Source organism: Pristis pectinata, chromosome 5 (assembly GCF_009764475.1).
Source record: "Pristis pectinata isolate sPriPec2 chromosome 5, sPriPec2.1.pri, whole genome shotgun sequence".
Lineage (NCBI taxonomy): Eukaryota > Metazoa > Chordata > Chondrichthyes > Rhinopristiformes > Pristidae > Pristis > Pristis pectinata.
The window spans coordinates 22,205,498-22,218,112 of record NC_067409.1 but is presented as its reverse complement, the minus strand read 5'-3'; the positions used below and the strand labels follow the sequence as shown (position 1 = coordinate 22,218,112).

Below are 12,615 nucleotides of genomic sequence, written 5' to 3'. Positions count from 1 at the left end.
TTCAACCTTCCAAACCTTTGATCAAAACTGCCATATTTTGTTTCATTGAAAGTTTATGTGGACATTCATTATTGATCAGGACGTTAGATATGTAATGAAGGAGAAAATACTATAAACACCCAATGGGCATGATATGTCAACCCCGTTTCTTCCTCCCCACAAACTAAAATGCTGCTCGAATATTTCCAGCACTTTGTTTCATTAAGTAACACGCCAGTTCTAAATGCACCGGGGGAGGGGGGGAAGCTGCTTTAGAAATAAACACCATTCTGATTTAACCCCAGTGCTTGGTGTCAGAACATTTCTGAAAACTATTTTAGGATGACACAGCAATCAGAGAGTTAAAAGGCATTCAGCTCAGCAGCCATCAAAACAAGCTGGCTACAATTTCGTTGAGAACTGGCAGTACAAGAAAACCTGCCCCTGCCTTGTCCCAAGCAGCTTAGAGCGCTCCCAACCTGCAGCCCAACGCAACTCAATGCTACAGCCATCCGCTCCGGGCTCCCGCATTATATACGCTGCTAAAAATAGCTTGCCGCCGTCTCCACCAATCAGTTAGCAGCAGAGGGGCAGGGACTGCGTGCCCCGTTGGCCAATCAGAATCTGTGTTACATTGGACGGACAGCTCTGCCGCTGGCGGGGGCTGCCCTGGGCGGCGCGTCGTGCGCTCCCATTGGCCTCTCATGACATCATGCACGCAGCGGCGACTCGGGGCGGTGCGATTGGTTGAGGGGCGGAGGGGGAAAGAGGGCGGGGCTTGTGGGCCAGGGAGATCACGTGGGGGGAGGGGAAGGGGGCGGGGTCGTGGCCGTTCGGCTGGGCTCTGCTCTCAATAGGGAAGTGGAGCTGCGCTGCGTTGACGGTGTGTCCATGTATATGAGTGAGTGAGAGATAGGGGGGTTTTCACTCTATCTCTTCCTGCTCATTCTGACGGCTGGCTCGGGATAACCTTCTGCATCTTTGTGCAATCTGCCTTTTTGCTGAGAAACTTTTCGCCTATTGAACCATTTTAAACTTTAAATACAAAAGAGAGAGAGAAATACTGAACAAGTACGGTCACAATCCAGCAGTATGGATGTTCTACCGAGGTGCAGCATTTTCCAAGAGCTTCAGATTGTGCACGATACTGGCTACTTTTCAGGTCTGGCATCACTTGAAGAATATTGGCAGCAGGTGAATATTATAGTTATTTTGAAGGAAGGTTCTGTGTGTATGTTTGACTGCCGTGCACAATAACATGCATTTGTGTGACTTAGTGTCTATTGCTTTTGAGGCCATTTCACGTTTTGTACTATCCAACGTTATTGTTTTTTTATTATTGTTATTACATGCCTTTCTGCTGGATGGAGGATTTGCTCGGTGGATCTGCTGCTACGAAACAGATTTGCACTTAGAATACTTGTAACAAACTCCAGTCCTCTGACTCAAATTTGCCAGTTGCAGCAACTGTCAAATTGCCAAGTGTAAAAAAAACTTGAGAACTGTATTGACTATTGTCAACTCATCGAGTCTCCCAAACAAGTTTGAGCCACGCTAAACAAGCCACTAGCATTTTTACGTCTAATGCTATTTAATACTTAAAAATATTTTTCTTGAGCAATAAATATGTCAACCAGCAGACCTGCCAGTCGTATTCTGGTGGTTTTATTCTGTATTTACAAATGTAGTTGAAAGGAATGTTGTTTGAAGTAGCTTGCTGTAATGTTTCCCTCGAGATAACGCAAATTACCATAAGAATAGCAAAAGATAAACTCAGTTCAAATGCTCATCATATTTGTCGAAGACCTAGGGATGGTTTGAACAGCGTGGAAATGCATGCAAACAGTTTGTTTAAAGCCCTTGCGTTGCGTCCCCCCCCCCCCCCCCAACCCCTGTTCTTCAAAAGAAGCTGAAACATTCAGTACGTGATTGAAATTGATCCAAGTAGTTTCCTTCAGGCATTTGGGATTTGGGCAGACAGCCAAACTCGTCTTCGCTTAGCCTTGAGAGGCATTTTTACTACAGCGAAATACAGTTCGGTCTTGCAGCTAATGTGTTTACTGGAAGGTTTGGTTTGGAGGAGGAGATGGGAATGTTGAACACGACTTGTAATGTTTCGATTTGGAACCGTGCTCTCTGAAAACAAAATCTAATAATATCAAATACGTTCAGGAGTGAGTTTAACAAAAATAAGGAACAGTTGTCAATAATAAACTTTCTTAGTCTGTTGATGTAATGCCAATATATGTCCTGTCCAATATCCGATGAAGTATTGTGAAATACCAAATGAGGAACATAAATGATTGTAATGGCAAAATAAGACTGGTTCAAACAAAATGCATATTTTATCACAATTAGTCTGCACTTAATAATGCAAATACATGTTTGTCGAAAAATAAGTTAGCCAATAATACGAATTAAGCCCCATAAACAGATAAGTGGAAATAATGATTAAAAATATGTTAAAAATTTGAATCCAATAATTTTTAATTAAGCGTACACTAGATGTTAATTTCCATCTGTAGTTTTATTATTTGTAGCCAACAATTCAAACGCAAAATGTTTCATTTATTTTATTTTAAGAGTTTCTTGCATTGATTCATTGGCTGCCGTGAACACGGTTAGTAAATGCTGAGCCAAGCAACTTGTGGTAAAAGCGAAAAAAAATAGCATTGCTCACGCCATTCTGTCCTTGCGTTCCACCCCCCGTTTGAGAAGGACCCGTGCAGATGGTAGAAACGTAAAGGAAGTATCCTCTAGATTGAAGAAATAGCACGATGATTCACTTAGCTTTCCCCCGTACCGTTGTTTGCCAGAGATACCGGGGGGAGGGGGGGGGGGATGTTTTGCACTATGGGACTTCCCAAGAGCATTCCAGAGTAATTTCCTTTCCTGCATCCTGTTGAACGCCACTTTCCTACAGTGCTTTTTTTCTAATTAGTATTTTAGTCAACACAAATGAAGGTGAACTAGGGCAAGGGTTCTCGGTTTGACTATTAGCTGGTGAGATCCATTCCTGAGCATGAAATTCTTTTGAAATAGCTGATAGGTCACGTTTACACACACAGGAAGCTGCGGTTCTTTGGTGGCCCGTCTAACAGGCCTGTGCTTTGAATCCATTACAGTCTGCGTGTCAGCCTTACTAAATATGGCTTTCTGTTGTCAGTTACAACAGGCAGCAGAAAGTTGGTTCAAACAGGTTTCTTTTGGGGAGGATATCCAGTTCTGTTTTGCATTGGATCAGACTCTCATAATGACAGTCTTGTTTATTTAAAGATATGTATATACATTTGAAAGAAAGGAGGTGCTTAAATGACAAGATAGCTGGCACTAAAAGGGACCTCCCTTTAACTTTTGGCAAAATAATTTGAATATGCAGTTAGTGATCTCATCAAAGCTGCTCAGCATTTTTTTGATTTGTGCATTGGTGTCAAATAGGCTTCTTAGTCTTTATAAACAATGAAAATGAAAGTTTTTTTTAACTTAAATAACCTTTTAAAGAGTGCATTTGCCTTCAGAGTACAATAAGTAGAAATAGGAGAATGCCATTTGGCCCTTTGTTCCTGCTCCTCTGTTCAAAAAAATCGTGACTCATCTTTCACTTTGAGCTACTTTTCTGAGCTTGTATCTCTCAATATCCAAAAATCTATTGATCTTTGTCTTGAATGTATTCATCGACAGAGTTTCTACAGCATCCCCCCCTCTCCACCCCGGAAAGAATTTTAATGATTTACTATCTCCTGGGTGAAGATATTTCTTCTCATCTCAGTCCTAAATAGCCAGCCCCTTATTTTGATATTGTGACCCCTTGTTCTAGTCACCCCAGTCTCTGGGTATTTCACTATGCTTTGTGAATCCCAACTGGTGAAATGATTTTCTTTTATAAAACAAAATAGTATGAAAATGGCAAAAGAAATCTGGTGGCTGCAATGTGTCTTCAAAATTGATTCCAGAGAATGACTTGGGGGCAGGTCCTTTGCAAAACTGTGACCTTTTAGTAATCTTCACTCATTTCTATCTTTCAGACTTGCCTCGAGTTGGAGCGGTACCTTCAAAGTGAGCCCTATGTTTCGGCTTCTGACTTTAGATTTGATGGACAGGATGACCTCTTGAGCAAAATCATTATGGTCTGTGGGGATAAGGATGAATCTGACAAGAAGAATGCAAACTTAATGGAAGAGGAGACCCAGGAAAGTCAGAACCTGGAAACCAACAGCATGAGCTCTGATGTCAGCAGTGAGTCCCTGGATAGCTCTGAGGAACTTTCACCTACGGTAAACTATACCTCAGATCCTTTAAATACTGTCCTGGTGAACTCTGGAAATGTAAACTCTCCAGTTCTGTCCACTCCTCCCTCATCTCCAGAACTAACCAAGGAGTCTTCTCCACAGCTGTGGAGCAACCCACCAGCAAACATTCCTGAGCAGAATACAGTTAAAATTCGTGGTGGAAATGCTACAAAATCATTGGAAAAATCTAGTCCTGTAAATGGCGAGGCATCACCTGATGGCAGGAGAAGGGTCCATTGGTGTCAGTTCAACGGATGTAGGAAAGTTTACACCAAAAGTTCACACCTAAAAGCACATCAACGTACTCACACAGGTTAGTAGTTGCATGTGAATCCCGAGGAATGTGGCAGTTAATGTTTCCTCCTTCAGTTTTTTTTAATTTGCTAATTCACATTTTGATTTTGGGGACACAAATGGAATGGGTTGCATTAAATGTAATTCATCTTTAAGGTCTGATGCTGAAGTTGTTTACAGAATATGCAGCCACCTGTACAAGGCAGGGAGTAGAACTATTTGCATAGATTCTTTCAAACAACTGGCATAGATGTAATAGGCTGAATGGTCTCTTTCCATGCTGTGTAATTCTATGATTCCTTGGATAGCTTTCCTACAAGCACTGAATTAAACCTCCTGTTTGGCTCCAAACAATGCAGAACAAGACAGAGCCTCTTTTAAAATGATTAAGTTTTGATTTGTTTTTGTTGTTTTGCATGGCAAGACACAACAGTTGTGTAGGCGTATAATTGAAGTGCTGGGCAGTCAACTAAAGGACCCACATGTGAATTCCAGCCTGCAATGACATTTAGACTTGGCAATCCTCTTTCTCGGAAGAATGTTAAGCAAATTGATGGAGTGTTTCTTTTCAACAGCAGAGTGGTTCTCTTGGTTGTTGAGTTAGGAAGGAATAAGACAACAGCCAATACACCACCTTTCAACCATTTGTAAGTGGGGCAAATTGTTCAGATTCACTCGTTTATCATTGTTTCTGAGATGTGCTGTTTCTCCCAGTACCTTATACACACAACGTGTAGCAAATGCATGGGCTGTTGCATCCATCCGTAATCACTGGGCGTAGTTAGGGAGCACCATGGAGCATGAGCATTTGATCAAAAGCTCTTTCTTGTTCCAGAAAGAGAACCTCTGGTGGTATGAGATCTGAAAGAGGACTGGGAATTTGGGTGATCTTCTATTTGACGTGCAATTTTATAATATCAGAAACAAACTTTACCCAAACATCCAATCCTGCTTTCAAAAACATCTGCAACACTGTTTGTTGCAAGTCAGCTCAATGTAATTTTTATCTTTCTGCCTCAAAGATGCTACTACTTAAAGGGAATAGATATTTCTTTTGTTGGAGAGGTTGGGGGTGGTGTAGCTTGTGTGGAGGATTATTGATGAAGCAGTCACTTTGCCATTAAATCTATTGCTGATCTGATTTAGTAATCCATACTGCAGATGCTCCCTTCATTAGTGGATGGATAGGCTGATTGCCCTCTTGGTTTAGGACTGTCCATTTAAAAATGTGTGTTATTGTACTTTTCTGGAACATTCAAGATGCTGTAAAATATAAAGGGTGTCAGTTCTGCTCTATTTGTATGTCAAAAATAATGCACATCAATTTTTGCCAATGTTTTCGACCACCAGAAACCAATTGGTTTTGAGAGAGTCATTATTGCGAGATCATTTGAATTAAAATAAATCAATTTAGTGATGCACATTCCTGAGATCTTGCTAACATGGATGTTCACAAACCCATGCCTTATTTGTCTATCCCATTTTCTTGGATGCTGTCACAGCCTATTAAAGCTCTGCTCCAAACCCTGCCCAATATAATGTGAGATAAGACAAGATACTGTTTTAAAGTGATCTGCCCAAAAAGTTAAATAGTGAATAGTAATCTGAGCCACGGAAGCTGTGATTCCAATAGCTTAACAGGCACAGGAGCGAGGGACACTTCTGCAAACCTTACTCACGTCATGAATGTTACAATGAGTTCCCTGGATACAACGGACTGAATGCTGGCCTTGCTCCATTAAAGTCAGTGTAAACCTACACTTAGACAGTTCACACGGAAGGATACAACAATGCTGAGAGTAATTTTCAAAGTTTCAAAATCAGGAAATGGGCTGAGTTCTGGTCACAATACAGGATATGAAGCGGGCACATACCAGGGATTAAAAAAAGTCAGAATACTTAGAAATATTGTAACAGATTTTAAATGCTTTACTCTGATTTCTTGGGAAACAAAACCATAGGAAGTTTAAAATGATGCTAGTTAAGATGCAGTGCCAAGGCAATTGAAGTGCTGTTGGACACTGTTCCAGTGGCTCTGGGCTGATTGAATCCTTTTTTTTCAAATAATTACGTTCCTCAGAAATTGGTTTAATTAATGTTTCATTCTTGCATGGTGTAATTGCCAGCCTCTGAAGCAGTGTTATTACATTGGTTATGCAATGAAAACACATTCTATCGACTTCCTTATGGCTCCCTTTGCTTCTCTGTGGCTCTGTTACAGACATGCAGTGGCAGAGGAGAGTTGTCCTCTGTTGGCATTATGATAAATCAAAGCACTCAGTAGTACTACTGCTGCCAATGGTTTGCTATGTTGCTGGCAGTCATAAACTGGACATGCTTATTAACATTCTGCAAATAGCTTGTGTATCAGGCCTTAAATATGTACAGCACTTTAATATGGTTCACTGTATTTGCATTCTTGAAGTAAAAGGTGAAATGGCAAATATTGTCACACAAATGTTTTGAAATGGCTATTGATAAAGAATAACTGGAGCCAACAACATTGCTTGCATGACAAAAATCAGTAAACCCAATGACCTTGCTCTCTTTCTCTTTCTCTTTCACTTTCTCTCCCTATGTGTCTTTATCATTTTGTTCTCTTGCCTTCTCTCAAGTATTTATTGCCCATCTGGTTTCTGGAAAATCATAAACACTAATTGATGGTTGAAATTTGAATCGCAGCTAGCTGGTACTTAAGAACTAGCACCTCCTATTTTTATTTTGACAAATTACAATCAAATCCATGCATATCAGTAACATATATCTCAGAATGCTAGCAGAGATCCTATTTTGCTAAAGGCTTGTTTGGCATTGCAAATGGTACAATTTCTCAGCCAAGTTCAGGTTCTGCTGCTTGACATGCTCCTGTTTACTGTCCGCAGGTGAAAAGCCTTACAGGTGTTCGTGGGAAGGCTGTGACTGGCGATTTGCACGAAGTGATGAGCTTACAAGGCACTTCAGGAAACACACTGGGGCAAAACCGTTTAAATGCACTCATTGTGACAGGTATGGGTGTGTTATAATCACTTAAATCAGATAGCTTTAACTTCCTTTACTTCGTTAATCTTGTTGTATTTCAGATTTAATCAGAGGTTATTACTATGAGATAAAGCAATCAAGGTCACTTTTGTGTGATCCCTTGTGCATTGAATTCTTAGTTACTTACAGCAGGCGCTAATATGGAGACTAAAGATGATGTTTCATAGGTGTTTCAAGGGAAGGGAATGATGCATCGCATCCTTTTATTTAAAGAAGTGGTGAAAAGAACTTGGAAACAAATCACCAGTTTTCTTGACAATCAACACAATTAAAAAAAAATTGATGCAAATATACAAAAAGGCTATTGCAAATGTTTTTCCCAGGCATAGCCCATTCTCATTCGCAAACCATCTTCCACGCATCACAGCAAATTACCAATTGCAGATGTCAGATGTAACATTGTTGCTGCAATTTCAACCATGCTGTTACACTAAAACTAAAACATTCAATCTAGAAGTCCAATGAGATGTTATAATTTTCTTCATGACAGCTTTAAATCTACTGGGAAAAGTTGTTGCTTCTATTTAAAACCAAATTGAAATTTTCCTGAACTACTACGATGGAGGGAACAATGTGTCTTAAGAGTTTGTATTCCTTGGCTATTGATTCATAATTCTATGAAAGCAAAGGTGTATGATGTGGACATTAGTGGCCAAAATTTGTGAGTTTGGGACATTTGTGGGTTTGGGGCAATCTGAATGAACATTGCATTATGATAATGCTTTGAATGAAATGTGAAGCAATCATGGCAAAAAAGATAATTTACCAATATAACAATATTTTGGTTGATACTTCACTGCTCAGCAGTGAAGTGTAAACTAAACCGTGTGAACTTGGAGGATTCAAAGCTATGTTAAATGACTGTACTACCTGGCTTCATTACCCAGGCAGGTTCCTTCAGCTAAGACCACAACAAGTGTTAAGGCTGCAGCCCCACTAGTCAACAAAGAGAGCTTCCTAGCTTTCTTCTATTTGCCACCACTAAAGTTTAGTCCTTGATCATTATGTTGTGTGCTGGGGGGCTTGGTTATTTAACCAAGAAACAATCTGAGATTGAGGAGTGCAAGGCCTTGAGCATGGTCCATTCTGTGTTCCGATGATGCCTTTCGTTTGTGTGTACCAATTATATTGAACTAATGCGTGGTAATATCTGTTTAAAAAAAAATCATAACTTTCGGAATGGAGCTGAATTATTTCTTTGATCCTGAACTAGTGTAAAATACTGCATTAATTAGATGGATCAGGGAAGAATATCACTGAGCTTTATAAGTGTGGATCACATTGGGAATTATATGAAGTATGTTCTACTTTCCAACCAATACCAAAATGCTGATCCGACCCTGAAGCAATGCATGTTAATGAAAATAAACTGCAGATGCTGGACTTGTAAAATAAAAACAGAAACTGCTGGAAATACTCAGCAGGTCAGGCTGCATCTGTGGGAAGAGAAACAGTTAACATTTACAACATGATATGTTAACTGTTTCTCTTTCCAAAGATGTGGCCTGACCTGAGAACTTGCAGCATTTTCTGTGTTTATTACTGCATCAATGGGCACCTGATGTTCTTGAAGCAACATACTTGGTTGCTATGAGAACATGTTAGGTTTAACTCCTAATTGATTTTACTTACCACAGACTTTTATAAAATCCAATATACAGTTTCAGAATGCACAATTCTGTTTCTTGAAAGTAATTTTTCTCTCGTTGCTTTTCCTCCTTGTGTTCCCACCCCAGGTGTTTCTCCAGGTCTGACCACTTGGCCCTTCACATGAAAAGACACATCTGAGAGTGTGCACAGTAAAAGTCGGTTGGCGATTCAGCTTCACAATTGAACTGCCACACGAGGAGGAACGTATGCTCCAGCCAAAGCATGCCATTTTGCACCCTACCCAGTAGCCTCCAGGACCTTTTTTTGTCAGGGTGTTTTCAGAGACCGTTAGAGTGAGAGGCAGCATAGCAACTGTGGTGGATGGCATCTGGGAATTTTCCTGGATGCATACATTGGTATCTAAAGTTATGAGTGGCTGCCAAGTCCCTGCTGTGAGCATGTGCACTGAGAACATGGTTGACTAGGTTGATTGTATGATGAGGAACCAATGATTTTTTTCTTGTGGTGAAGTAAGATTGCTTTAAAGTAGGCTGGATGAGTGTGTGTGAGCGCGAACAAAAGAGAAAAGTAGAGAGAGGGACGTGCCTGGAGATGGGATAACCGCCAAATGTCTTCGCTGTTCCATGCCTTAAGCAAGGCACTGAATCTGGACAGGAGACCGACCCCTTTCCCGTGTGAGAGGAGCTTTTGGTGTCTGGTGCAGCTGATAAATGTGCAATGTGTCGAGTAGCCTTGTTCACTTGCTACAAAAAAAAGCTAATTTGTAATCCATTGTATAAGCTGTGTATTAAGGATATAACACAACTATAACTTTCATGATAAACAGAAAGGTGTTGCATGATTCTGGGGATTGTACACTTTTCTTTCTTTGTAATTGGGGACTGCAATTTGATTCCGATTATGTGCAGTTTAAAGGAAAAAAAATATGTTTGGGCAAATGTTACATAGAGTAAAGGAAGCCTGGACTTTTTTTGGTTGAATACCACTATAGCTTAGCAACTGATTTACTTAAGCAGCTAATTTTGGTCTTTTTATTTATGCCTGAGGACTAATTTCTGGTTTCTAAATGTTAATGCACTGTTGACATGAAATAATGGTGCCTTATGAAAGTGACCTTGCTACAGTAAGTGTAGCAATCTCATGTGGGTCACCAGACAGGGGTATGGGTGACTTGGGCTCCATTAAGGCTCCCTTTCACATGATCTTGTACTCTATGCCTCTTTCTGTCTTTGACATGGAAACAATAAAAAAAACTTTTCTTTAATTTTCTGAGTACAAAATGCCAATTTTTGTCTACCCAAGTATTAAATATTAGTTTTATTTTTTTATTTTGACTGAATATAATGTATTAAAATGATCTATTGAGTATATAGTAATTTCATTGAAGGTGTTCTTTTTATATTATATAAAAAATATATTGATGTGCTGTAATGGTAACACATTCCTAGTACTCTGGGCATAAAAGATGACCATGACAAATCGCTTGGCTGTAAAGCACTGTTAATTCTGAAAAAGCATCTTCACTTTAACCCTAATGTAGTAAAATGGAAGATTTATAATGGTTAACAGTGACATTGGAGAGACTCCAGCACGGGATGAATCAGATAAAGTGGCTCATTGGGCCTTTTGCTAGCACTAATTTCCTTTTGTTAGTCTGCTGATTCGGCACATTAGATATTGAGCTGTCTGGAGTGCAATATCTTAATTTGACCCATCAATGGTCTGGCTGAGATGCATTTCAGCAGGCAACTGAAATGCAATTGCTAGGGTTGCAAACCTAGTCGGAAAGCCATTGTATTTCACAGTTGTGAAGGCTGACTAGAAATACGCTTACTGAATTTTAATCACCTGGGTGTTTTAAAAACGCACAAAAAAATCCTTGAACATCAGGAACTGCTGCTGATTAAATTGTTGGATTCAATGTGGGCTTGGTGGTGCTGATGGAGAGGAATGGGGGTTGGATGTTACTATAATGTTTACACAAACACATGGTTTTGAGGGCAGAGACGTACACACTTTCCCTTCTATGCATTTTTTTATTTGCCAAAAACCATAGAGGCAGCTGCTTTTTGAAGACAATTTACAGCATTTTTTAAACTCTGCATGTGTATGCAATGCTCTACCTAGTTGTAACAAGCCACTAGATAAGAATGCCATTGACAGAAAGTAAAAACTTGAATCAGCTTGTGCTTTTTAATGCAATATGTATAAAAAAAATTATGGTTGAATTCACTGGAAGAAAAGGTTAGGCCATGTACTATTTTTCTATTAACTAGCCAATGAACAGTATTCGTACTGTTCTGTGGATAATGGAGCCTTAATGAAACCGTATGACCTTGGGTTGCAATTAAAATTGTTCTTTATTATTGATGTTTCACATTTCTTTTTAAAAGCCCTGTTTATCTCCAACCTCTTTGTAAAATTTTGTTATTTGAAATCTTTTTACAAGGTTTTATTTGAAATTGTTTTTTGCAAGATTGTTATATTTCTGTATGAATGTATTTTTTATTGTAAAACAATGGAAAATTCTTAACAGAATGTGCCTCTCTTGCTTCATTTCTTCCTGGTCTCTTTGAGTCTCTTGACCTTTTTAATTTCATATTTATTTTAACTTGGCCCTCATTTTAGTGACCATCAATCTGTCTGAATGCAAGTTTAACCTTGATGCATGTGGCGTTTAATAATTTAGCACAGAGTAGGTCAGAATCCTGAGTAATCTCATGTTTATGGACTATCGTTGGAACACTGCAGCAACCAGCACAGTGGAATGATAGGATCTGGGTTTACAGTTGTGATTCCCTACATAGTGAGTGCCCGATCTCAATCATACCACAGTGCATCATTGCTTCTTAATACTTGAGCTCCCTTAGTGGAGGTCAAGGACCGACTTCCAAAGGAATGGAAGAGCAAGCCTAGAACAATTTCTGATATGCTAGTGTTTTATCACTTTCTGAATGGAAGCTCGGGGTAACTTCCTGACTCCCCCTGTTGAAAAAGAAGGAAAACAGCTGGAATGGCTCCAAGTTCTAGCTTGGCTGACGACATGCATCTGAGCAGGTCAGAACTGATGACGCATGAAACAGTAAGTTTGCTGAGGGCTACAGGTGAAAAGACGCTGGTTTGAATTTGGCTTGTAGGCAGTATTATGAAAGCCATTGCTTTCTGCTGACACATTCAAAAATGAGAATTCCTCCCATAATATATGGAATCCATTTAATGAGAAAGCAGGTATGGCCAGAACGAATCAGCACTTTTGAAGCCTAATTGATGATGCTTTAATGCTGGCAGAGTGGTTTCTTCACTCCAACATGGTGCTGTCTACAGTAATCAGTCAGAATACATTTGCTTATACTTTTCAATGCTGACTTGCTCTGAGATATTTTCGTCATTTCAGCAAGTTGCT

General features: G+C 39.7%; 1 protein-coding gene across 1 annotated transcript; it reads left to right on the top strand.

Moving 5' to 3' along the window:
* The first annotated feature begins 804 nt into the window (after positions 1-804).
* On the top strand, positions 805-11,757 carry LOC127570856 (Krueppel-like factor 6). Its single transcript, XM_052016744.1, has 4 exons — positions 805-1,173; positions 4,005-4,581; positions 7,445-7,568; positions 9,338-11,757. The coding sequence occupies exons 1-4, from the start codon at positions 1,072-1,074 to the stop codon at positions 9,387-9,389; spliced, it is 855 nt and encodes a 284-aa protein (XP_051872704.1). The 5' UTR covers positions 805-1,071; the 3' UTR covers positions 9,390-11,757.
* The last annotated feature ends 858 nt before the right edge of the window (positions 11,758-12,615 follow it).

Bases quoted from the DNA above. Each gene is read 5' to 3' on its own strand.
- LOC127570856 (XM_052016744.1), top strand. From the start codon at position 1,072: ATGGATGTTCTACCGAGGTGCAGCATTTTCCAAGAGCTTCAGATTGTG. The intron at 1,174-4,004 runs GTGAATATTATA...TCTATCTTTCAG, and splicing joins TTGAAGAATATTGGCAGCAG to ACTTGCCTCGAGTTGGAGCG. The intron at 4,582-7,444 runs GTTAGTAGTTGC...TACTGTCCGCAG, and splicing joins ACATCAACGTACTCACACAG to GTGAAAAGCCTTACAGGTGT.